We start from the raw sequence: 27,729 nt of genomic DNA, 5'->3' as shown, positions 1-27,729 counted from the left end.
GACCGTGATTTATTCTAGGACTTTATTGATTATTGCTATTTAGCTCAGGATATATTCCGTTTTGACTACTTTACCAGATTGTTGGATTCCTGCTGGTCGCATACCATAGCATACTATCCTGCCCATTGAGGTTCATATGTTATGGTCGACACAGAAGGCGTGTCCTCTTGGACTACCACCATCATTTCCATATGAAAACAAGCACCCTGAAGGTCTGTAGAGGGATGCAGCCTCATCTGTTCTTCACCACATGTGGAATTTAACATTCGTCAATACTTTTCACCTAGGCAGTCCATTCTGAAGACCCTCGGGCCAGGCTCTGCACTTTCGCAGAACAACACTCAAAATACAGACATTTATGCTTCAGCCTTAGTCTTTAAAAGGAACCCACTTTTTATCTCAGTACTTGAGATCTTCGTATTATTTTTAGGGCTCAGCTGTGTGGTATGCAAAAGACATCTTGGGGAGTTTCAGAAAGTTGACCTGGGAATGCATTCCGGCTGTTGTTTGCCATTGGCTTTGTGGTCTGTAAGTCAAGTTTTCTGGATTTCCATTTGCTGGGTTTATTTGCATCAGGTTCCCCAGCTCGAGTTCGTACCTCCCCATGTGTGAGAAAATGCCCTCTTTCTGCATGGTTGCCCCCCACTTTTTGCTGAACTGCTTATGTGCTTGGACATGCTTTGACTGTCCTGCTAATCCGATATCCAGGGCCTATGTTCTTTCCCTAAAACTGCATTGAAGACCAAACATAATTGGCCACAGGTCAGTCCCTGGTAAATGGTCCCACAGGTACCCAGTGCACTGTGACCAGGGAAAGCCTCGAAGGACTGCAGCACTTATTGTGCCACCCTTAGAGGCCCTGTACCTTTACACGCACACACTGCCTTTGCAGGCTGCGTGTATTGGGGCAGAACAAAGTGAAGAGTCGACATGGCACACATACCTGTGTGCCATGCCTACAACCAACTACCCTGGCATAGATCAGTCACTCCTCTAGCTGGGTGCACTATACCAATGGTGAGGGTACAGGTGCATGAAACATGAACCCCCATATTGTCTAAGTCCATTCTTAGACATTGTAAGTGCAGTGCTGCCATTAAGCTTTTATGGTGCTTGGAGTTTGTCATTGCGAACTTCACAGTACCATAATGGCTGCACTGAAAACTGAGAGGTTTGGTATCAAACTTCTCAGCACATTAAACCCACACTGATGCCAGTGTGAGATTTAACGACAAATGCAAACAGAGGGCATCTTAGAGATTCCCCCTGAAGAACGACCTAACACTCGTGTCCAGGCTGAAAGACAGCTTTCAGCTTTCACCACCAGACATGTTTCTGGACCCCTGGGTCGAGAGCCTGCTGATTTCGGGGGCCTGAAACCATGCACATCCTGGGACAAGGTGCAAAGCCTCCTCCCACAGGATGGGCAGGGTCCACGAAAGGGAAGTTTCAAAGACTTGCCGCCTTTATAAGTTTCCCCAGGCCAGTTGCTGCTTCCACTGGTTCTGACCTCAACTTTGGGCAGGAGAACCGGCGGGAAAACCAAGTGAGGAATGGAGGTGTGCCCACCCCTGCCAACTCCACCCCTCGGGTGGGAGAGGCAAAGTGAAGCACAACTCTCAGTCCCCGCCATCTTCCAGAAGGAGGGACCTAGCCAACCAGGGTGAGGCCTATGCCCCTACCTACTGGAAGGTGGCATAATAGGGGGTGTACCAACACCATGGAAAGGACCCATTGGTCCCAACCTGTTTCCTACCTGTAAAAGCCCTAAATCTAGAATTTAGGGGCACCCTGAACCTTGCTTCCCCAGATAAGAAACAAGAAGAAAAGAAGGACTGAACAGCCGTGTCAGAGCTGACAATAGGTGGATGCCCACTGACTTGGCCCCAGCCCTACCGGCCTGTCCCCACCTTTGACATGCAGAAGTGAAATCACGATGTGTCCTGCAGCCAGCAACCTCGAGAAACCCGGAGGACCTGCTCGCCTTCCATCCCGAAGACTCTGTCTCACATGAACCCCAGATTTGTTCACCAACGGACTCCAGCTCCGCAAGGATTCTCGAGTCTGCACCATGCTGCACCCGGTGCCCATGGCCTGAGTTCGAGTGGCCCAACACCACAAGGTCTCCCCGAGATCCGGTGAACCCTGACCTTCCTCCAGCCGACGCCTGCAGCCTCAAACCGGAAGATCCCGCAACCGTGACCAGGGGCTGGTAAGAAGATCCAACCCTAAAAGACACCAGACACCCCATGCCCTTGGGTGGCCCAGCTTGTGCCTATCCAACTGCCAGCATCCCAACTTACCTCTCCCAAGTGGTGGTTGCACCTAGAAGACCTATGTTTCCGAGCCTGCAGTGTGTTTGCAAACCGGAGTCTCCCCATTGAAAGCTACAGGGCACCTGATGCCAAAACGGCACTCTGCACCCGGCCGCCCCAGTGCAGCTGAGGGTGCACCTTTAGTGCTGGTTTGAACCCCCATTTGCCCTATGCTTAAGCCCAGTGGCCTGCTCGTAAGCAGCCACCAACTGGAGGCCCACTATCGCCCATTGGATAACATTGGGCCTCAGCACTCTGCATCCAGCTGCCCTAGTGCCGCTGAGGATGTAACAAGAGTGCACCCTTGACCCTGTGGACCCCGGGTCTACCCCCAGAACACCATATTTTCCTCCGTAGGATAACATTGACTGTTTTTCTATGAAAAGTTTTTAAGTCTGGGGTTAGAAAATCTATAAAACCCTTTAAAACTGTAACAAAAATGCTTTCACTTACCTGTTTACATGAAAGTTCCCAGTGCAGTATCCATGTATACTACACTGTGTAAGAAAAGTAATCTGAAAAGTAACTTAACGTGATATTATACTAAAAAGCCAATACAAAGTATATCTTGTGTATCAAAAGCATTGCATTACTAGTAGCTCTACTGTCATCAAGGCATAGTACATTTACAATTGCCATTCAAACACATTACTACTGTAAAGTATTTATTGCTTGCCTGTGCCAGGCTTGCTTGATTCTAGAAAATAAAATAACTTCAAGAATATTTTTACACAAAGCCAATTGGTCTGAAGTTCAGTCTTTGAGTGTGTCGTTATCAGTTGCTTATTGAGTGTGTTCAACAAATACTTAACACTTCCCTTACTGCTCGACCACACTACCACAAATAGAGAGTAAAGTGCTATCTACTTTTACCTCTGCATACCTTTGGGGTTCCACTGAACTCCGTGCACCCTATACCTTACTTTGGTACAGTATATACAGAGCCAGCTTCCTACACCATGCCAAACCTTTGCTTATAGTATTTTTTTCACAAACTCATTTTCTGTAATAAACAGGCCGGTAAATCTCGTTCTTCTTATCTCCTCACATTTGCTGGGCATTCAGAGACCGAGGCCAAATGTCAAGCTGTGTATTAGAGGGAAACTGGTGTTTATTTTGCTTTCCGCTGACTTTAAAGTGAGAACGTTTATAGGAAAGAGGACTACATGTACTTTCTCCATGGAGCCTGCTTGTGCCCTTTTTAGGTCTCGCTGAGGCAGCGTATGCGCTGCTCTGTGAGAAATTTAGTAAGGGGATTTCCAAAGTGCTACCAGAGGCTTTTGCTGGCCTCAAGCTTGCCTTCTCGAGTGCGTGCACGCGTGCAGCCGCAATGTGGGTTTCTGTCAAGGCTCACGAGTAGAGGCGCTATATGGCTTTCCACTCTCGTCATGCGTCATCAGCTTTCAAGATAAGAGCGTTTTCTTTCACATTCCTGAAGCCAATAACTTCCTAGTTTTTTATGTGCTAAAGAAGCTTTCAGTGAGACAGAAAAAATTGCAATAGATTATTGTGATCGTAGTAAGTCGTAATTCTTTTTTTATCAGCCTTATTAGTTAACCCATGCATGCTGATGAATTCAGTAGTCACAGTTCATGCATGCTGAATGTATTGTATAGTCCGCAGTCCTACCTTTATTTACTTCAGTGTCTCTTGCACACATTGTGCACTGATTGGAGGAATGTTTTTTTCATTCTACCCCTCTTGTACCCCTCTTGTACCCCTCTACCCTTTTTCTACCCCTCTACCCCACTTCTACTCTTCTACCCCATTTCCACCACTTCTACCCCTCTATCCCTCTTCTACTCTTCTACCCCTCAACCCCTCTACTACCCCTCAACCCCTCTACTACCCCTCAACCCCTCTACTACCCCTCAACCCCTCTACTACCCCTCAACCCCTCTACTACCCCTCAACCCCTCTACTACCCCTCAACCCCTCTACTACCCCTCAACCCCTCTACCACCCCTCTACCACTCCTCAACCCCTCTTCTACCCCTCCTACCCCTCTCCTATCCCTCTTCTACCCCTCCTACCCCTCTTCTATCCCTCTTCTACCCCTCCTACATCCCCCTCCTACCCCTCTTCTACCCCTCTACCTCTCTTCTATCCCTCTACCCCTTTTCTACCCCTATTATACCTCTCTTCTATCTTCTACCCCTCTTTCATCCCTCTTCTACACCTCTACTCCTCTTTTATCCCCCTTCTACACCTCTACCCCTCTTTTATCCCTCTTCTATACCTCTACCCCTCTTTTATCCCTCTTCTACACCTCTACCCCTCTTTTATCCCTCTTCTACACCTCTACCCCTCTTTTATCCCTCTTCTACACCTCTACTCCTCTTCTACCATCTGTAACTAGCACAGACACTGTGTCACAACAGCATCACTCTGCACCGCAACAGCAGCATCACTCAGCCCAACAGCAGCGGCACTCGGCGCCACCACAGCATCACTCGGCGCCACCACAGCATCACCCAAGTGGCACATTTTCATTAAAACTTTTTAGAATGCTGCACAGCAGCCACGCTTCTCTACAGCACAGCTTAAACACATTGGCAAAGTCAATAGCTCTGCCTATACTATTACTAAGATGAAACAATTCTGCATGTAAATGAAATTAATTTAGGACATTTTTGAAGAGACATTTTCATATTTTACAAATTTATTACAGAATGTCTTTAAACATGAAGTTGGCCCAAAAGTTAACCTGGCAGGGCACCCTTACTTGTTTTCTTTTATGTCGATTAAAAGCCCCCCCCCCCCCCCCCAAAAAAAAAAGCTATAACTAAGTCAGCGCCCTTGTGTCATAAAGCTTTCACCCTTTACTTTCAGTCCGAGTGCAACATGGCTAAAAACATTGGCAAAGTTTAGTTTAGTTTAGTTTATGCATTTATAGCGCTCGTAATTCACCGGCAGACGGTCTCAGAGCGCGAACAGATGTACCCAGACAAGAATGCAGTGTCAAGCGGAGCTCATGGGAGGTGATTTAAAATAACAATGTTTTGAAGCTTTTCCTGAAGGATCGGTAGTTATTATCAGCTCTGAGTGATACTGGGAGGGAGTTCCATAGATCAGGAGCGAGTTTAGAAAAACTGCGATCTCCATTCCTCACTGTGCGAACTTTAGGGACACATAGAAGGTTTTTGTCAGCCGATCTGAGGGTTCTGGTCGGAAGATAGCTAGTTCGTTTTTTCTTCAAGTAGGCAGGTCCCTGGGCATGAACTGACTTGTGTACCAAGCAGCAGATCCTAAATTTTACCCTTTTCCTTATTGGCAACCAGTGGAGCTTAGTGAGGGTAGGGGCAGAAGGGGTGCGAGGCGGCAAGTTAAGTCAGTCTGGCTGCTGTGTTTTGCAGCACCTGCAACTTTGTCAGTGCTCCTTCGTTGATGTTCGCTAGCAGTGCATTCCCATAGTCAAGGCGACTAATTATGAGGCCTTGGATGAGGGGTTTGAGACAGTCTATGGGAAGCCACCTAAAAATCTTCCTGAGGCTTTTCATGATTCAAAGCTCGTCTGGACTACCTTGTTGACGTGCGGTGACATAGATAGTGTATCATCTAATAGGATGCCGAGGTTCTTCACAGTTTCCTTGGGCATTGGACACTGCCCTAGCTCGTTTGGCCACCAGTCGGCTGACCAAGTCTTCTTTGCCGGGCCAAAGAGCATGATCTCAGTTTTAGCCGTATTCAACATGAGATAATTCTTAGCCATCCAGGTGTTTATGGCTATCATGCAGTTGCTAAATCTGGTTTGGACATCTAGCAAATTATGTCCCCACTTAATCAAGATTTGGGTGTCGTCGGCATAGGATACCGTATCGAACCCAAACCTTCTAATAATATTTGCTAGAGGGGAGAGGTAAACATTGAAAAGGGTGGGGCTGAGTATTGAGCCCTGGGGGACTCCCTTATCATTCTCCACCATGTCAGATAGGAAAGGGCCTATTTTGACTCTAGATCGTCTGTCCTTGAGATAGCTCTTGATCCAGCTAAGGGCAAGGCCCCCCGACACCAATCTCTTCCAGCCTCTTCAAGAGTATGCTGTGGGAGATGGTGCCGAAGGCTGCCGACAAATCGAGCAGGATGAGAATCGCCGATTGCTTGGAATCAAGAGCTAATCTGATGTTGTCCACTATCTCTACAAGAGCCGTCTCCGTGCTATGGGACGCTCTGAAGCCTGATTGAAATGCATCCAGGATGCCGTTATCCTCTAGAAATTTGGTCATTTGAGCGTTGATGGAAGCTTCCATGATCTTACTAAAAAGTGGAAGCAGGGCGATGGGGCGATAATTTATCGATTGGTTGGGATCGGCATTGGTTTTTTAGGTCTCGGCTAGAAGCAAGCGAAGCTCGCTCTCGCCAGAGATCTATTGTTAGCGGCTCAGCTTCCGAGGAGGACAGTCCTGGCCGCGCGCAAGGCGATTTGCGCAGGCCACGCGCGCGCGAACGCGCTGTCCTCCTCGGAAGCTGAGACGCTAGCTATACCTCCCGCTGCTTGCGCATGCGCCATGCCCCATGGAAGGTTTCGGGCTTACGCATGCGCCGTGCCCCTTACTGCAGGACCGGCCGCGGCAGACCCGGGGCTGCGGCCGTCCACGGAGCGCGCGAGGACGATGCAAGTGTTTGTTTTCTTTCTTCGGCTCCTCCTCGCGTCGCGTGGCCATGTTTGTTCCAGTCATATGACCGCAAAGGAGGAATAAAGAGACAGCCGGGGTGAGTCATAAGAAGCCGAGCACGGGCTGCTGTGTGAGCAAAGGGCGGCAGTGAGGCCACCGGAGTTTTCCGGGACAGATTTAATAGCGACTAAAAGTATGGCTTGTCAGATCGCGACAACCCAAGTACGTTCGCTTCTCTCCCGAGACTTGAGAAGTAAGGCCCATGTGACCAGCAAATATACCCCCCCCCCCCGCCCTTGACAGGACAGAATGCCTCTGGCGACCTTTAGCCTTATTCCCCAGCCTCCCCCTAGAGGCATGGAGCACTGCCCCCACGGAAAAGCTGCAACTTGTCCCTCCTAAAAGGCACTCAAAAAATCTAAAACCGGACAGGACCAGCCTTTGTGACCTAGAACGACGCGCCTCCGGACTACAGCTTGCTGACCCTTGTGGCCTGGACATCTGAGGCTTCTTCCTTATGGGGGACTGGGGCTGTGAGTCTCGAGCGCCACCTACAGTTTTAAAAACACATACATTATCTCCTTAAGACAACTTTATCCACCAGGAAAGCATTTCAGACCCGTGCCTTTCTGCTGCAAATCGTTATCAGAATCAAAACTACAGCACCCAAAACGCACTAGGTACGATCGAAAATGACAGCACAATACTGTCAGAGTGCAACAGCCTGCGGTCCCTTTTAGCGACCAAAATACACAAAGGCCTCTGTTGGGGTCGGCTTTCTACGAAGAAAACGGAACAGTCTGTCTGTTGTTCAGGAAGTGCCTACAAGTAGGTAGGGGGTACTTCCTGTATACTGAGCAGACCCCGCCTCCTGGCACAGGTCATTAACTGAAGCAAATGGGGAGGGGCTATCCGTAAATCCAAAAGCTTCTTAGGGGGTATGTTTACCTCCCTCTCGTCACGGTGGACATAACTGCCATGCCAACGTTCACATTTCTATGCCTAATGTCCAGCTCCAGTCCACTTTATTTCCCCTAAAATCTGGGACTTGAGGTCTTGTTTAACCCATTATTAAGCAGGACTAGAAGTCCCATAATTCAAAGAAAAACTGGATTGGAGCAGCACATCACACATGGGCCTTTGAAAGTTCGCAGCTATGCGTGGGCATACATTTAAAAAATAAAAACAAAATATCTATGATCTCTGCAATGCCAGAATATACCAAGCCCAAGAGGATTTTAGCACATATATAGTCGGACTGTTTGATACGAAATGGCGAAAGGGAGGCTAGAGACAGAAGTACGCCTTTCAACGCCAGTTCTCTCCAAACAAAGGAGAAAGATTCTGGGCAGCGCTTGCCATTTTCGCAACTCAAACACGCTTTAGGACTGGACATACAGGTACAGACTAAAACACAGCACTCAGGATTTGCCGTTAGTGATCTGTACATTCTTTATCAAACTTGTCTCCGGTGACCCTCCAAACAGGTTAGAACTTGTTTACCGACTCTCTCTAGTCCAAAAATGATTTATCGGTCTTGATTTTTTTTCTCCAAAATGTTCCTCTTCCTAGTTTGAAAATATTGGCATGCATGTCCTAGACTCACCAAAAGGGCAAGAAAGCGGCAGGCAAGGGGTGATGAAGTGATTTGCCATGAATCACAGGATGTTCAGCGTCATTACCGAGACACGAACCTGGTACCAACCACACCAACCAAATCTGACTTGTCCCAGCTACGCACCAGAGCAAACACAGCCCACCGCCATTTGTACCGAGCAAACAAAGTCCATGGTGAGTTGAAAAAAAAACAAAATTAAAAACAACTAGAAAACCAAATTCCTTCTGAATGGACCAAACCACGCCAACCACCGAGAGCGGAAAACATCCTAACGGCTTAGCTGTACAGGCCTGAATACATATTTTATTAAGAGCCGCGGGCGCCGGTGTCCTTACCTCTGTGTGGTCCCGAAGAGAGGGGTTTCTACCCAAAAACCACCTTTGATCCGGATTGAGAGCCGGACTCGGCTTGCTTTGGTGCTCTCTAGTTTCAAACTCTGCAGTTCAACAGGTTCACCAGCCCCCTCCCTCCTCAAGCAGCCCCCACCCCTCCTCCTAGCCTTGGGTAGCTAAAACACACAGAAAAGATACGCACGCCCGAAGCTTTTTTAGGTCTCGGCTAGAAGCGAGCAAAGCTCGCTCTCGCCAGAGATCTATTGTTAGCGGCTCAGCTTCCGAGAAGGACAGTCCTGGCAGCGCGCAAGGCGATTTGCGCCGGCCACGCGCGCGCGAACGCGCTGTCCTCCTCGGAAGCTGAGACGCTAGCTATACCTCCCGCTGCTTGCGCATGCGCCGTGCCCCATGGAAGGTTTCGGGCTTACGCATGCGCCGTGCCCCTTACTGCAGGACCGGCTGCGGCCGTCCACGGAGCGCGCGAGGACGATGTAAGTGTTTGTTTTCTTTCTTCGGCTCCTCCTCTTGTTTTTCCAATGCGAAGTGAGTAAAGTAGTAGGACCCGCCTGGAAGGACCCGGGTCTCCCGGTATGTTTGCAGCACTGCCCGGCACCAAGCGCTTACTTCGTGGCCCAGCAGGCAAATGACCAGTGATCATAGCGAGTCCCTCTGCTCTCCGTGAAAATGCTGTCTCCGTCCCAGTGCAGCTCTGTCCCAGCGATTGCGTTCCGAGAACCAGGGGCCTTTGTTCCAGGTCGCAGCAGGGTACGACAATGCCTCGACCCTGCATCCCTGCCGAAATGGAAACAGCAACTCCTGGGGGACTTGAGCTACAAGGGCATCCCAGGATCTTAGACAGCACACAGTCTGTTAGAGTGGTGTACATTTTTTGTGGCAATTTTATATAGCGGGGTATTGGAGCGCTTTACATGAGCCGCAGTTACATTACACAAGGACACATTCATATATTGGTAGACACGGGGAGATTATTTGGCCAGAATCACAGGATGTTGAGCCGACGCCGAGACTCAAACCTCAAAGTCAACAGCTCTGGCCGTTACTCCACATCCTTGTGTGCAGCCAGGGAGAGAATAAAGCACATATGCCTACTGTGAGTAGTTTCGGTACATTAACAGTTGATACCTTTATTCCCTTCGTGTAGCCTCATGGCTCTCCCTTTATTATGATGCATCACAGCATTCTCGCTTGCTATACCGCTGCCTCGCAGTGACACAGAATAATAATTGGGGCATTCTGTCTTTAAGACATACCAGGACTAATATTAACAAGCGAGAGGAGTTCAGAGTGCCTGTGCAAGCTGTGAGGAGCTTGGGGCACATAAACAGCGAGGACTGCTCCGTTCATCGCAGCGGTGCACAACATGACTCGTAGGTTTGCATTGCGCACTGACGTGCAGTGCAGCATGTGGCCCAACATGTTGCTTGTAGCATACTAAAGATGCCCGAATCAATCCGTCTCAAGTTATTAGAGTTCTCGGGTGCCGGACGTTGTTCTTTATCGATCGACAGATCTTGCTCGGGGTATCCCTTCGATCTCTGTAATGATCGAGCCCGGCTGCTGGAGTTATAGGCTGGTTGTACAGGCACAGGCTTTGGCGCTGTTAGCGCTCAAGCCTCTAATCCTCCAGTAATTAGGATTTCCCGAGCAGGCCCATTTCCAGGAAGGGCTGCGCTCCTAGCGGCTTCACACACTCTAATTACAAGCATTTACAATGCAACGGTCTCGGCATTGCAAAAGTTAGAGCTATTAGCATTGTAAATGACAATGTCATTTATTTATGTTTTAAAAACAAAAACATAAATAAAAATAATGTCATGAGCAATGCCAATAGCTCTAACTTTAACAATGCCGAGACCATTGCATTGTAAATGCTTGTTTCAGGATGGGTTGGATCAAAGCTTCCTTCCAAACGGAGGGGACAGTAGCTTGGTTAAGTGATACATTAAAGATGTTGGTTACGATTGGCCCCAGTGCGGGGCCAAGTTTGGTCAGGATCTGAACGGAAGCAACGTCGTTGGGAGAGCCTGATTTAGCTTTATTCAGCCTGATATTTACCTCTTCCTCTGTGATTGGATTGAATTTATTGAGCTTGTAGTCGCAAGGAGAGTTCAGAGGATTGAAGGGTTCATTCTGGATTGCCCGCACCCTGTCAATGGGTTCATTGGGAAAGGTCCTATGGATGGCATCGATTTTATCCTTAAAATATGAGGCAAGTGTGTCTGCCCATTTCTGAGATTCAGGGGTAGATAGTTGGCATTGCAGGGGAGAAGTAAATCCTTTCACTATAGCGTATAGTTCCTTGTGTGAATTACCTGCCTTCCTTATCTTTTCATTGAGATATGTTTTTTTGGCCAGGGCAATGTTATTCATATATCTTTTATGAAGGGATTTATAGAGGGTTTTATTTTCGTTACTCTTGGTCTTCCTCCATCTGCGTTCTGCTACCCTGGCTTCTTGTTTATTTTGCTTTAACTCATCTGTAAACCAGGGAGCTTTATTCGAGGGGCATTTTATTTGTCGTTTAGGCGCTATGATGTCCAGAGCGTTGACTATAGCTCCATCCAAGTCGGAAACAATTTTATCAATGGGGGATTCAGAACCCAAATCAGGTGGAGTAAATATTTCCGCAAACTCGGTGACATTGATGTTTTTCCACGGACGGCAGGATTTTAGGTTCTTGTTGTGAGATGATACCCTTTCATAACTTTGTATTTCGAAATTAATAAGACTGTGGTCAGACCAAAGAATAGGCACTAGATCTATCAGTCTGGATTGTTGGGCGTTGGTACACACTACATCCAGCGTATGTCCAGCTTTATGTGTCGGGCCTGTCTCTAACATCCTTAGATCCAAAGAGTGGAAACTATTTATTAGCTCCACTGAATGAGGATCTTGGGTCAGCTCCAAGTGATAGTTAAAATCTCCCAATAATAGGAAGTTAGAGCTGGTCAAAACATGAGGGGCTATAAGCTCGACCAGCTTGGTAACAAAATTGGCTTTGGCGTCTGGTGGTCGATATACTAGAGCACCTTTCCAAGAGGTATTATTACCAATTTTGAGCAAGAAGATCAGAAACTCGCCTTCCGCTATCTGGTGTGAGTCAATGATACTAACTTTTAGCCCAGCTTTGTGAATAATCGTAAGCCCTCCACCCCTTTTTACTGTCCTGTCAAGATGGCATATTTTATAATCCTCGGGTAAGGCCAAAGCAATGTCCGGTAGAGATGACTCCTGGAGCCAAGACTCGGTAATGAAAAATAGGTCAGGGGCCTGTTGATCAAGTAGGGCCCAAATTTGGAGGACGTGTTTAGGCAATGAACGTACGTTGCCGTATATGCAGGATAGTGCTGTGTCTGTGATGGAGGTGCTCTGCTTCGAGTCATTTAGGCAAGGTAATGGTACGGTGTTAAAAGATAATGGCTCCGTCCTAGTATAACCGATTCGCTCCATAGCCTATGTAAATGCTAAGGGGAGACAGGATTACCTAAGTGATGGAGTAAGGTATCGGCGTCTTGCGGCGCTTGTCCGGCGCGGACAGGCGCAGACAGGCAGGGCTATGACTTGGGCGCGATACCGTTCTGCGCTCCCACTTTTAATCGTGGAAGGGCGGGACTGTGGGCAGGATGCCTAGAGCGCTGACCTCCGTGCAACCGGAAGTAGGACCCCGCCGGGACGGATCGGGCGTCCTGCTGAGGTTAAATGCGGGTAAATACAAGTGCTACTGAATGCTGCCCCACTCTAAGTACACACAAGTAAATATATTTGGCAATGCTGACCATGAGCGCGAAACAAATTATTTAAAAGCAAAAATCAGGATAATAAGTTTTAAAATTTCTGCAAGCTACAGAGCTGCCACGCGACTCGAGCAGTCTCTGGGGTGTTCTCAAAGCCAATAGATCACGCATAGCTAAGACCTGTTGGCTTTGCCAATGCTTGTTATACTTTGCAATCATACAGAAGTACTTAGGTTTGTAATGTTCCCTTTAACATGTGTCTACAATCTGTTTATCTATTTTTGAAATATTTATTTATGACGGTCACCATGCTGCCGTTGCGTTCTACATCTCAATCTGGAGGAGTTCTGTTGAGTAAAACAGAAATGACCGAATTGCCGATGTACTTTTTAGGTTGAGGACCGAGAAGGCTGCGCTTGCGCAGTCTCCGGGAGGAGAATTAATGTTCTTTAGTACGATGTTTGAACCCGCCTCTCTCCTCCGTCTCTTCTCCATTGGCTGGCTTCCTAAACGGAGGCCAGCCATTGGAGGAGAGGGGCATCACTCCAAAAAAACTACGTCTCTTTCGGATTCGGGGGCGTAAGTTTTGCAGTTCTTTCGACGGGGGCGTAAATTTTGCGATTCTTTCGATAGTGACGTCATCCGTCACTCAGAACAACAAATACAGGCCCCGAATCCGAATATTTTCAGATGCTTGCAGCCGCCATTTTGTTTTTGTTGATGACGTCTTCGGGGGCACCGTTGCCCGCACCAACCTGCCTCAGTCCTGCCAAGCGTCAGCCACTTGCAGCTACTGAATCAATGATGAAGGAGGCATGGTGAGCATTTTCTTCATTATATCAAATTCTGTTCAGCTTGAAAATATGAAGGGATGACCTTGCGTGTGTTAGGACTCCTTGGTGGCCTGCACCGACCTGCCTCAGTCCTGCCAAGCGTCTTTTGCCAACGGCACCGGTCACTGACTGTGCGCGTCACGGTGTGGCTCTCTCTGCTGCTCGAGGTGCTGGCCACCTGTGTCCCAGCAAACAGTTAACAGCAGCGCGCAGCTTTGAGAGCCGGCGCTACAATGTATCGGAGTATGGGAACTCCCGCGTCACGTCCGGCTGCCAGGAACTGACAGGAAGTTAGTGAATCTGAGTGAGCGTGCAGGCTCCCTCACTCAGTTGCTCACTCTCCCTCATCATGATGGCACCAGGCAGGCCGGGCCGGCCGGGGGGTGGGAGGGGGATCCCAACCGTCTAGCAGCATCATGTGCGGCACGCAGCTGAGGTCAGGGTGAGCCGGCGAATGTCTCTGGGCTTGCGCGGCCAGCCCCCCACAGGAGGACGAGCGCGACTGCGACGGGGGAGCCGCGCCGCGGTAGAGGTGAGGACTGTGGAGACTGGACAGCAGCTCAGCTGACCTGATCTCAGTGCCTCAGAGTGGAAAAAGACAGCACTGGCATAGGCAGTATAATGGCAGCAGGCAGTGTGTCTGTGCTGCTGCACAATCGTGGCTCCAGGCTGGGCAGCAGGCAGGCCAGTCAACAATAAGTAAGTGGACAGTCGATCCCCCCCTCGCTGTGCTTGCTTCCCTGCCCTCGCTAATGCTTGAACTAGGTAGGCAGCCAGACCCAGGGTGCTTTATGCTGTATACAGTGCGCACCCATACTCTGGTTTAAAGCGCTCTTGTGGCTGTGACTTTGTCCCGAGAGATCTCTCTGTATACTTGGATTAAAGCCCTGTGCAGCAGGGCCAAAGGCCGACGGGCCTTGGAGCTGCCCGTTCGTCACCTTAAACTGAACTAATGAAGATTATTTTACTGAATGCGTGAATCTGTTCAAGTCTTTACTTTCAAGTGATTCATTTTCACTACTGATGAGATGTTTGGTTGGTGTGCCTGCTGCAACGAAACGTGTGATTTGGTTCAAGGAGGCCACGTGTAGCATTTTATTTTGCTGTTGATTAAATACCGTTAAATTATCGCTGCGCTTGCATTTAAGCGCTACACAAAATAGTGATTCATAATTGCTGTGTGCCACTTATAAACATGGGTGTGTGCCCAGTGGGCCAGGGCAGAGCGAGGCCTTCTTGCCTCTTCTGTCACACCTCTTTAACAGTGCGTGACATCCCTGGCAGGCATCTCCGTGCCTACGTTGGCATCACACCCGCCTTGGCACGTGTGTTAGCCGGAATGGAGCACGAGAGTTGTGCAGGCGGTATAAACTCCAAGGACACACACTGTCTGCTTTATACTAAGTACCTTCTGGTAGCTTTATCAGCTGCTAATCTTTTAAAATGGCGGTGGGACCCGCCCCCCCGAACAAAAAGGCAATTCTCATTTTGATTCTGTCAAATAACTGAATGCACAGCCGCCAAGTGCCTCCCCGGGAGACGAAGATGCTCTAGAAATGGTAAGTCACAAAACCAAATCTCCACTCAGACGTTTTGAAGTTTCTAGCTCTTAGCATTATAATTAACTCATTTTGTCGCCCCTTTCTTCCCCCCCCCAAAAAACAAAGTACGCTATGATTTGGGTGCAGTTTTCCTGATTAAATATTGTTCCGTTCAGTCACTGTATAAATGTTGAGTTGGACCCTGCGCATAAAACGTCAACGGTTTTCTTGTAGAACTTCTTTAAGCTTAAGGGAACTGTGTGGGCTGTGTGGGCTGTGAGAGCTGTGTGGGCTGTGAGAGCTGTGTGGGCTGTGAGAGCTGTGTGGGCTGTGAGAGCTGTGTGGGCTGTGAGAGCTGTGTGGGCTGTGAGAGCTGTGTGGGCTGTGAGAGCTGTGTGGGCTGTGAGAGCTGTGTGGGCTGTGAGAGCTGTGTGGGCTGTGAGAGCTGTGTGGGCTGTGAGAGCTGTGTGGGCTGTGAGAGCTGTGTGGGCTGTGAGAGCTGTGTGGGCTGTGAGAGCTGTGTGGGCTGTGAGAGCTGTGTGGGCTGTGAGAGCTGTGTGGGCTGTGAGAGCTGTGTGGGCTGTGAGAGCTGTGTGGGCTGTGAGAGCTGTGTGGGCTGTGAGAGCTGTGAGAGCTGTGTGGGCTGTGTGAGCTGTGTGGGCTGTGAGAGCTGTGTGGGCTGTGTGAGCTGTGTGGGCTGTGTGAGCTGTGTGGGCTGTGTGGGCTGTGTGGGCTGTGTGAGCTGTGTGGGCTGTGTGAGCTGTGTGGGCTGTGTGGGCTGTGAGAGCTGTGTGGGCTGTGAGAGCTGTGTGGGCTGTGAGAGCTGTGTGGGCTGTGTGGGCTGTGTGAGCTGTGTGGGCTGTGAGAGCTGTGAGAGCTGTGTGGGCTGTGAGAGCTGTGTGGGCTGTGAGAGCTGTGTGGGCTGTGAGAGCTGTGTGGGCTGTGAGGGCTGTGAGAGCTGTGTGAGCTGTGTGAGCTGTGTGGGCTGTGTGAGCTGTGTGGGCTGTGTGGGCTGTGTGGGCTGTGTGGGCTGTGTGGGCTGTGTGGGCTGCGTGGGCTGCGTGGGCTGCGTGGGCTGCGTGGGCTGCGTGGGCTGTGTGGGCTGTGTGAGCTGTGAGAAGAATGAGAACGGTTTCTTTTTAAGAACGATACCCTAGAACAAATTGATTATCTTTGCTTTTTTTTTTATTCGGCTGTTTAATACACATTAGCCTCCGTCGCATCGGTTAACCGTATTGTTTATATTCACTTGGCAGTACCGCTCATAACTCTCTACTAATACTCTACTACTCACTCTCTACTACTCACTCTAATACTGTACTACTTACTCTGCAACTCTCTAATACTGCCTAATAGATTTAGTAATGAGAAAAAAATGCTGTGAGGTACTGACTGTAATACTCTACAAAAAAAGTCTACTACACACAACTTACTACACACTACTACTCACTCTTTACTACTCACTCTCTAATATTCTCAATACTCACTCTACTAGTTACAGGACCAATATCTAATACTCTACTCACTGTACTTAATATCAACTAATCACTACTACTCACTCTACTACTAAAGTACTTATTCAACAACTCTAATACTCCCTACTCACTTTAGTACACAAATACTCTACAGTACTCACTATAACGCTCTATTGCACACTCTACTCCACACCCTTTACTACACTCTCTACTACTCACAAATACTCACTCAAATAGTAACTCTATACTACTCGCTATCAAATATTATCAATACTCACTCGAATACTTACTATACAACTCCAAAACACTCTATACTCGCTGTAATACTCAATATCAACTACTCGCTACTACTCACTCTACTAAATGGCATCTAATGTATAGTACTTACTGTAATACTGTACTACACACTCTGCTACACTCTCTACTACTCAACATTACTCACTCATAATTAGTCACTCTATACTACTTTTTGTTTACTACTGAAACTAAAAATAGACTTTGTATATGTAAGGGTGTGGCTGTGCATGTAAATAGGTGTGGCTCTCGGACTCTTTACTACTCACTCTCTCACTATTTAATACTCACTCTTTCACTTTTTACTACTCGCTCTCCAATACTCTCTTTACTAATAACTCTCTCCTACTCACTCTACTACTTACTCTGTGTGTGGGTGCTAATGCAATAGGTCTCGCATGTGCAAGCGATTAAGCTATTGGCAATGTAAATAACAATGCCATTTATTTATGATTTTAAAAAAAACCAAAAAGAAATGTCATGAGCAATGCCAATAGCTCTACCTTTAATAATGCCGAGACCATTGCATTGTAAATGCTTGTTTCAAATACTGATCTGGTGTTTTGATGGTTCTAGTTTTTTAAAATTGAATGTTTTTTTTCTTTTGCAGTTTTTCCAGGCATTTGCAAAAGAGTTTACAACAGGAGAGCCCCGCAAAGGTAAGAAGATAACTGCCAGCTTTAAAGTGCAATGTAATGTTTCTCATCAATAGTGTTACATGTTTGGTGGTGTTTCTTGTGGAATCAAGGCAGAAAAAGAGGAGTAGCTTTAGCAATCGTAGCTTTACCTTACTCCTACATATTTTTTGTAAATTCACTAATGGCATGGGATTTCATAAGATCTCCCGGCTTATGCACAGAAATTGTTGCCAAACATGTGCCTATTTTTTCCTGTGCCTATAATCTATTTTTATGGGGGAGATTCTCCCCCTGCACTCTTTCATGTCCTTCCCACTAAATTTGCACATTTACTCCTACCTTTGTTGTCAATAACTTTGGGTACATGCATTATTTGTGGACGGTTTGAGAATATCCAGGAAGGCAGTAACTTGTGGGTGGGTGTTCAGTTCCTCCCCAGAAGAACGCATCCAGCTCCTTCCTGGAAGTACCAATGATCGAGCCCAAGTACTATTTTTATTATTTTACTTGTGTGTGAAATGCTTTGTCAACTGGACCATGTGTTCCATCAGGACATATTCCTTTCTGATGCAGCCTTGTTCAGTATTACAGAAATGCGAAGCAGGAGGACACTGCATCTGCCTAATGGGCGGAGCTTCCGACAGACCGTCTTAAGATGAAAATACTAGTCCACATATATTTTCGACCTAGGCTTCCCAGTGATACCATAGTGGAAGAGATCAGAGGGATGCTGGGGTTTAGGAAGTCATTTGGAACTTCTGTACATGGTTAATTCCTGTAAAATAGCCTGTTTGGTATGGGACTGTTCTTCTGTATCTTTCAATGTCCCACTGGTTCCTTTCTATCTGAGGGACCACAGCCAGCGGACACTACAAAGGAGACTTGGAACAGTTCCCTCTTGTCTTACTCCTGCCTATGAGCTACTGTCCTCCCGCTAGAGAGCTGCAGTTTAGGCTGTGCTTGATGGTTACTCTTAAGAGTAGTATCTTTGGTTCTGCTGCTCGTCTGTTCTGTCTAGTGGCTGCATTGTCCCTCTGTATCGCAGCTGCCGTCCTTTGCAATCACTCAGCATGGCAGTGGCCCACCATCCCCAAAGCAGGGAAGGATTACAGTCCAGTTCCTGACCCTGTGGGAAACACCAGCTGCCACTTTTTCAAAGGTCTACTTAGGACAACATTGAACAATCCTAGTAGAGAGACATTTATGTCAACCATGAAATATTTTTCCATCTTAACTGTAGAGGTGGACTTTGTCTTTGTTTGAAGAAAACATGATCATCATAACAGAACCAAGAGTAACCGGTTTGTGGGAGACATTGTATTCTAACCATTTGCTGGCAGCCGCCCTTACTTTCCGATGCCTTGTGTGCTGCTTTTCTCTGCCAGGATATGGAGGCAAACACAAACCTACTGTTGAAGCCCTTTCCCACTTTGTAAACATTTGCTGCTACTTGATCAATACATTACAGATGCCAGCAGGTGCCACAGACTGCTGAAGATAAAATCCTCTCTAAGGACCTGAATTACAAGGCTGGTTTGCAAATGCTACGTGTTTTTCCACTCTTTCATCCCCTCCAAATTTGCAACCTTGGTGACTGGAGCCCGTTTCATCTGCAGATGTGTGCTTGCAATGTACTAAACAAAGATTGCAAGTTTTCACTCTAACTCTAAACCAAATCTACTTTTTGTCTGGAAACCATCGCTAGGAGAGGACACTAAATCCGAACTGCCTGAGGCAGACCCCTCCCACTCACACATGCACCTTGTTTTCAATATTTGCCCTTCATAGAACATCCTCTTAAGGTTTAAGAGGAAACCTCCATATCACAGAGAGTGACCAACATTTCATTTTGTTCACATTCAAGCTTCCCACGAGAGCAAACACTATAATACGTTTCTCTTCAGCTACCTGCAGGCAGTGGATCAAGCTTAACCTCGGTGCAATTGTAAATAAATTGTGGTGTCTTGTAAAGCGCACTGCTACCCGGAGGCCTCGTAGCGCTATAGACCGCTGGGGAACCCGTCCTGGCTTTCCCTGTGAGATAGTCCCTCCTGGGGGTCTCCAAGGTGAAACCAGGCATCCCCGGCGTTTGTGTGGGGCCGTTGTGGAGATGAGGCAAGCTAATGCCCAGAGTTGCCGAGTGTGCTCCCTGGTCGGAGTAGGCACCGATGCGAGAATTATCAGTCCGCTGATCCTGGTCCAAGACCCTGCCGCGTCGGGAATCGAACCCTGGTCCCGGGCCGTTCTCTGCACTCGGGTCTGCCGCCTCTAACCAGTGAGCCACACCTCTCCAATTGACTTGCATCGCTCTGTGATCCCCCCCCCTTACAGACTTTGCTTCCCATGGGTGAGCCCTGGGTGATAATATTCCAACTGTTTTCCTTAAGGAAGCTGGCTGGGAATGGTGCGACAAGTGGTAATTGACCTGTGTCAAGGGGTTGTATTACATGCATGGTTTTACATGCATCATATATAACAACGCAAAGTTCTCAGAGAAATTGATAGAGATCATAACGACCAACTCTAACTCGGAGGCCAATAACATATTCCTAGGCGACTTTAACCTCCACTGGAACGACGGCAATGACAAGCTGGTCAACTCGCTTAAAGACTTCCTTTGTGAGCTAAAACTTACACAAGCATGCAACCAACCCACTCACACACAAGGAGCGACCTTAGACTGGATTATTTCAAGAAATACAGAGACATCAATCCTCGCTATAGAACCATGTGATTGGTCCGACCATCACATCATAACATTCACGATACCTACAATGAAAAAGGGAAAGACCGTGCAACCACGCAAGCTCAAGAAACTGATCCGAGACACAAAAGAGGCTAATATTGAACTACTGGTTGAAAGGTGTGAGAAAGACCTGAAGCCACCCATTAATAAGCAAAATGTCAATGCGCTGACCGATCACTACACAACGGTGATCGGTAATATCGTTAATGACACCATGCCCCAAAAACTGAAAAATTGCTCAGAGAAGCCAAAAAATCCTTGGTTTAGTGAGTCACTGAACGAGGACAGGCGCAAATTGAGAATGGCCGAAAGGAAATGGAGACAACATCCCGCCTCACCCGAGCTGAGAGCTCTCAGAAGAACAAGAAAAGATTACAACAAAAAGATAATCAACTCCAAAAAAGAATTTATCAGAGCGGAACTGGACAATGCCAGAAACAGACCACGAAAACTCTTCGAGACCTTAAAACAACAATCAAATAAACTAGCCAAAACGGTTCGAGAGAACACAAAAACCCCCATAAGCTGCGAGGAATTCTCATCATTTTTCACAGAAAAATCGAAAATGCTAGAAGTTGAACTCACAAACGCAGCAGCCAACCTTATGACCCTTCCTCCATCTAAAAATGAGACCAATGCGTCAACAGAGGGTCTCCAAACAAAAAACAAGGCAAACTGGGACACATTCGAATTATACGACCAGGAAAAGATCGCCAAAACGCTGGCCGAAATGAGACCAAACAACCACTATCAAGACCCTCTACCGGGAAAATGTGTAAGAGAAATCAGCCACACGCTAGTTCCAATCTGGACCGAGATAATAAATGCCTCACTTGCACAAGGGATCCTCCCTGACTGCCTAAAAACAGGACAGGTAGTACCCATCATCAAAAAACCGACAGCTGAGGCAACAGACCTAAACAACTATCGACCAGTGACTAACATCCCTCTACTGGCCAAAGTCATTGAGAAATGTGTGCAGGGCCAACTAAGCCAACACATCACCAAGTTCTCGCTGTTGGATGATTGCCAGTCAGGTTTCAGAACAGGGCACAGTACTGAGACTGCGATTCTGCATATTGTCGATGATGCCCTACAGGCTCTAGACCGAAATCAAACATGTCTACTGATCCTCCTAGACCTGTCATCAGCATTTGACACGGTAAAGCACGAAATACTAATGACCAGGCTACAAGATAGGATGGGCTTGTCCGGAAACGTGCTGAAATGGTTTAACTCTTTCCTACAGAACAGGACTCAGCGATTCCAGGTTAACCAAGTAATATCTTCCCCGACACCCAATATAATCGGGGTCCCACAAGGCTCAACGCTATCCCCCGATCTATTCAACTTGTATGTAGAACCTCTCACAGAGATCCTTCAAAAATCTCAGATATCCTATCATATGTATGCAGATGACACGCAAATATACATGAAGATCACCTCCCTTGAGGACATTGACCGAATAAACGAGACGTTAAAGAGAGCCCTGAGATGGTTAACAACGAACCATTTGAAACTAAACACCCAGAAAACAGAATTCCTGCTAATCTCACCGACAAGGAGCCAATCTGAAGTTAAGGAATGGACTAAACTGGTGACGGCGCTAAATTGCACCCCGATCCTAGTTAACTCAGCTAAATCACTAGGAATCACGCTAGATGAAAACCTCGACATGAAACAACACATTAACTCAATGGCCAAGAGCGCCCGCTTCCACCTGAATTACTTAAGAAAACTGAAACCCTTTATCTCAGCGAGGGATCTAAAACTGGCTATCCAATCATTAGTGATCTCGAGGATCGAATACGGCTGCACCACATTATCTGGCCTTCCGAAAACATCCACAGCACCACTAAAAGCCTGCCTCAACGCAGCGGCTAGACTAATCACGGGATCGAAGAAATTTGATCACATATCTCCACACCTGAAAGCACTAAACTGGCTACCTTACGAGGCCAGAATTCAAATGAAGATGGCCTGTATTACACATAAAGCGGTTCATTACAACACGCCTAGTTACCTAGCCAAGAAACTTAAGCTATCAGGAGGTAACAGACCTACCAGAAGCACAAAAGAGTTACTATTGCGACCAGCCTTTTTCCACAAGAAAAAGACCTACAACAGAGCATTCTCTGGAGCTGCTCCCAGAATCTGGAACTCACTCCCTCCAAACCTCAGGAAGATTCAAAATACAGCAACATTCAAACGAGAACTGAAGACCCACTTGATGAGTAAATACCCTACATAAAGAAGCCGATGGACTATTGGGATGATCATTTACGCTAACAGAGGGTTGTCCGCGGCATGAAAATTGGAAGATCAATAACTGATATCGAACTGTATTTCCATGGTCAAGCCGAGGCTAGACACGTTATTGCTACTTCGTATTTTGTGAACCTATAACTACCTCACTTGTCTGTGAACTTATAACTATATCTCACAGACATAATATATGTAACGGCTTTCTCACCCTATTTATTTATCCATCTTATCCTTGATATGCACTGGACTGCCATATAACCCTACCTCATCGAGCTTGTATTGGTACTAGGACACAAGCTAAACCTCGTTCGTCACCTAATGCTAATTGCACAGACACTAGTAATTATATATCTAATCATGTCCTTACGGTATATTACCCTCTACCTCATAACTATTTGTTGTTGTTGTTATTACTGTTACTATAATGTATACCTGTAACTCTTTTCCCTGTTAAGCGCTCTGATACCCACGGGTCTTGTCCGCGCTATACAAAACTTTATAAATAAATAAATAAATAAATAAATAAAATTGCTGTGTTTACTTCTGCAGGTATCATTACTCCCCTCGACGTCATCTTCCAGGCATGGCCACACCCATGTGTGATCCGTTTAGTCTCTTGAATGGCGGAGAACCCTGGGTCTCTGGGAAACAACCTTTTGATCAGTTTGACTGGAAGGTTCCTTTATCGTTTGCATCTTTCGGACTCCTCTGAGTATCAGAAGAACAAGGGCAGCCCCACATCCCACATCCTACTAGTGGCTTCAATTTGAACCCATCCGCTTTCGTTCTTGGATATTCTGCACCTCCCCGGAAGAAAAGGACCTGCTGTCCATTTAGAAAGAGTAATTCTGCATCCATTCCTACCAATGCTCAACTTTACGTTCAGGGCTTTAGTTTCTGCTTTGACATCTGCTTTGTCCGTAGTTTCAACAGAAATCAATCCTCACCGCCCAAACATTGCAACCCCCCGCCCACTTGCCACTGGGTTCTCATGGGACCTAAATAAAATAAGAGCCTTAGAGAACTGTACACTACTTTTTCTTTCTTTTTATTTTTAAAGCCAACATTTTGATCACTTGCTAGTTAAAGTCTGCACACAGGAATGCTTCCCTTCTTTGGTTGGGACTCGTGTCTCCTTGTGAAGAGCAGTCAGTAAACAACATATCAATCCATTAGCTATTCATTTCTGCGGACTATTCAAAACTGTGTTGTCCGTCTTTCTTAGTTCAGAAATCAATGTTTAATAATGATAATTTGAAGGAATTTAATTGAGTACATCTTTTACAATTCTGAAGTTTAGTGCTGAGCCCCAGTGAATTTTGGGTTAGGCCCTTCATCAGGGATCTGTTTAATACAAGTCAAAACATCTCTGCAGGATCTTCTTGCTGCTATGGCTCAGTGGAGGCCCAAGAAAGACTCTTATAAACCTTCGAAGTGATTTGGCACCATATTTCCCATTGCTTACCGTACCCTATATCTAGGCTCCCTGCTTATGACAAATACTTCAAATAGGGTTTCCTTACCTCAATTACATTTTTCCACATAAATATCTATATAAGTTATTTCCTCAGTTCTGTCCTTCTCTCCCTCACATACATACCTCTCACTGCTCCCCTTCATTAGACCTGGTACCTCGGCCTACTGTTCACCCCCTCCCCCAGCCTATACTAAGGGCAGCCTAAACCTGTCACCTACACATATCACCAACACCCAAGCGCCCTTTGCACCAAAAGAATGCACCTGAAATCTGCGTCCTAAAACTTGTGACATGAATACTTCAAAGGGCACCATAATGAAACTAGAAAATGTCTCACTCATCCATTTTACATACACATCTAGTAGCCCTAGATGTGTATGAACAAGGTTCCTACAAGCACTGAAATAGCAAAGCAGAACAAGAATACTTGCGCGCCTTCAGCGCTCTGCCCCCTGGGAGTTGCAGTCCTCCTCTCGGCGGCCGCGGTGATGACAAACGCGGCAGCGGGAGGACTGCAGAACAACGTGCAGGGAAGCTTGCTGGAACCCTTTCAAGCCGGAAAATTGCCCTGGTAGATTAGGAGGAGCACCCGCTCTGCCGGGAGTGTGTCCGCTTTTAAGCGCCTCCTGGTGCTGGAATCACTTGCGCGCCTTCAGCGCTCTGCCCCCTGGGAGTTGCAGTCCTCCTCTCGGCGGCCGCGGTGATGACAAACGCGGCGGCGGGAGGATTGCAGAACAACGTGCAGGGAAGCTTGCTGGAACCCTTTCAAGCCGGAAAATTGCCCTGGTAGATTAGGAGGAGCAAGAATACTATTACAAGCCCTCACTTATACTGAAAATGTAGCAAGACCTTCCTTAAGGCAGTAAAACTACTCTCCACCCACTTCGACTATCCTTCACTTCATCAGTTTAGAAACCATAATTAGCAGTGTTTTCCCAAACGACAATAAAACCATCTGCAATTGTTGTGACAACTGCAGTTCTCACAATAATCCCAGCCTCATACACCACATCACACCGTGAGCATGGAGCACCTTTCATCCACTCATCCACTCATTCACTGACCATAACAAAGCTGTAGCACCACAACTCCAACAACACAGACTATCTTAACATCCATCTTCTGTGCAGCACAGAAAGCGCACCCTACTAGTTGTCCATGAAGACCTCCAGCTTAGTGACAGTCCTGCCTCAATTACATCTTTTATCTCTTGGTAGACTTGGATATTGTTGACCACCAGATCCTCTTTAACTCTCTATTCACATTACTTTTAAGAGTCACGGGCAACATCCTGAAATACGTTTCCTCTTCATGTCGTCTGGCACATGCTCACTTGTCGTCATTTATGTAATCCTCCTAGTCCAATACTGGGTCCCAACCAGATTCTGTCTCCCCCTGTGATGTTCAAGTTATGTAGGGAATCTGTAAGAATTGTAGTGTAGTTCCTATATTCCCAATAGGCTCTGCACATTGGAATAATATTCACTATAGTTTTGACATAGGACTTAGGTCAGTATTTCACTATCGAGTATACTAAACGTAATTGTGTGTGCCAGCTAACTCAGAGGTCACTAGAAACTTTCTCGAGTTTCTGACAACCACATAAACATGACAACTTTGTTTTCTCTAGGACTGGAACAAATATCTTCTTAGTCGTGGAAACAATAGATAACTATTTACTCAGTCAATTGTGCATGCTTTGTTTCTACAGAGTTTTGCACAGAAATAGAGAGACGGGCGTTTCAATAAAAGGTTTATTGAACAGTCTTCTTTCTCATGAGAGAGGTGAACTGCTACACTCATTAGACAGAATGTGAAGTATAATGCATACAGCATAAACAGTAATATAAAATAATACTGTAATAGCATTGTCTGTTTGTAATGACATATAAAAATACATACATAAATAGCACAGGCTAAAATACTCAGCTGGTGCTTCTAAGATACGCCTTTCCCGGTGTACCTAACCTAGGTCTAGTACGAGGGAATACGTAGGTGCTGTCTTTAGCTATAGTTTAGTTTTGCCAAGAACTGCCAACGGTTTTCTCTAGGTTCTAATCAGCTCCATACCTTAGAATAGGAGAGGTTGGTATCTCTGTCTCGGGACTCGATTTCCTAACACCCCGCAAGGGGAGTCAGAAACACTGGAGCTTGATTTCTCAGCAAGAGGATGTCAGCTTCTTGGTCAGTGCGTCAGCTGGAGAGTTGGCTTCCTTCGGAACTTGCTGTAGCGAGCTGCGTCGTGCAAGTAGGTAGTCTAACTGCACCGAACCACACCGTGCTTTGCCATGGCAAGTGAAGTTATATTGATACCTTGAAGGTGTAGGAATGCCAGTATTGACACATATGAACGTCATGAATGAACCCCTAAGGGATAGATGTTCATGCATAATAAATGAGTTCTTGGAGAAATCAACATTCAAGCAAGGGGGGGGCGGGGGGGGGAGTCCTGAACGGCTTAAGAGTCTGGTTTTCCTATAACTCGTTGTGACGTAGATCAACGGATGGAAGTAGCCATGCCTGTATTTGGGTAGGATGGGCTATGCCTAAATAAGGACTGGATTTCTATGCCTATATAAGGGTAATGCAAATTGTACCTATATAAGGGCATGAATCAGGAAATTCCTTCGGAATCTAAAATCGAACACAACAGAATAGTACAGTAATAGCCTCTCAACACTTTGTAAACAATTATAAAACTCTGTCACAATGTATCCTACATTCAGTCCTGGATAGTTCTTGTCTACCTTTAATTAAATCCATTGAAAACTGAATTCATACTCCACGGTGACAAACTGCAATAAAAAATGATGGAACAAAATACAACAAAGTGGCTTCTCCCACTACATAGCATTGATCCTTGGCTTACCATTCAAAACTACAGGTGAGTTCCGAGAGCCTTTCACCAGAAAAGCCTTCTGCTCAATAAAAAACATCTCATTTCAGCCACCATCCACATAAGTGTACAAGTTCCATCTCAGACATTGATACTCCAGACACACTAGTTCTTAATAACACGCTCATCTTATCCAAATCTGTAGACCTTAGATCTGCTCACCCAGTCATTGGGGGGGCTTAAATATGATTGTCTCTGGCGTTTAGAAATTCACAGTCTCTTCTTACCTTCTGGGTCTCATTAGACTCAAGTCAGTCTATCTCACTTGCTCATATGTGCGCTCTCTCAAAATGTACTATTTGGCAGAAACCCGCCCAATCACCACTGGCACTTACAGCAACAACTGAATAATATTACAGGTGCCTAAAGCCAAGCGAGGAAAAACAAGGGTCCTTCTCAACTTCGGCCCTCTTAAATGCCAATCCTCGTGCCTCTGGAAAACCGTCCTCAATCTGCTTAGATGTTACTCGCCAGGAACTCTAAACCCTAATCTTCTCTAGTTACCTCGCTCTGGCCGACCTCTCCTCTTCATCTCAGCTCTTCTTTCAAATAGTAATTTGGGTGAGCTAACTCCCCTTCAGTGACCGCTCATTTCAATGATTTATATACTTTTGTATTCAGGTTGTCAGTATTGTTAGCTACCTTGCCTTAAACCTGCATATTGTTTCTGCAGGAGCCTCTTACCTGCAGGTCCCTCATCTTGTGGTTTGCTCTAGGCACGACACTGGATATAGAAACGTGTATAGTAGCTTCTCAGTTTCCACAGGTAGCTGGGCCTTCTCCAGTCATAGCTTCAGAACCGCTCGGACATGTCTACACTCTGACCTCAGTTCCCATCCATTTTCCAACCCCAGGAGCAGTGTAGACAAGTCCAACAAGATTGACTGACCGAGGACAGTATTCAAAATGGAGGAACTTAGGAACCCTA

The 27,729-nt window shown here is 46.7% G+C and overlaps 1 protein-coding gene across 2 annotated transcripts in view; it reads left to right on the top strand.

The window, feature by feature from the left end:
* Nucleotides 1-27,729, top strand: part of QSOX2 (quiescin sulfhydryl oxidase 2) — a 252,134-nt gene that overhangs the window by 74,183 nt on the left and 150,222 nt on the right. For both annotated transcript variants that reach the window (XM_086921012.1, XM_086921013.1), the window contains one exon: nt 17,390-17,438. In XM_086921012.1, coding sequence (XP_086777138.1) covers nt 17,390-17,438 — 49 coding nt within the window. The remainder of the gene's footprint in view (nt 1-17,389; nt 17,439-27,729) is intronic.

The sequence above is a fragment of the Lissotriton vulgaris genome, chromosome 5 (genome assembly GCF_964263255.1).
Source record: "Lissotriton vulgaris chromosome 5, aLisVul1.2, whole genome shotgun sequence".
Lineage (NCBI taxonomy): Eukaryota > Metazoa > Chordata > Amphibia > Caudata > Salamandridae > Lissotriton > Lissotriton vulgaris.
Note: the sequence above shows the minus strand (reverse complement) of the source record. Positions and strands in the feature narration are given on the sequence as shown.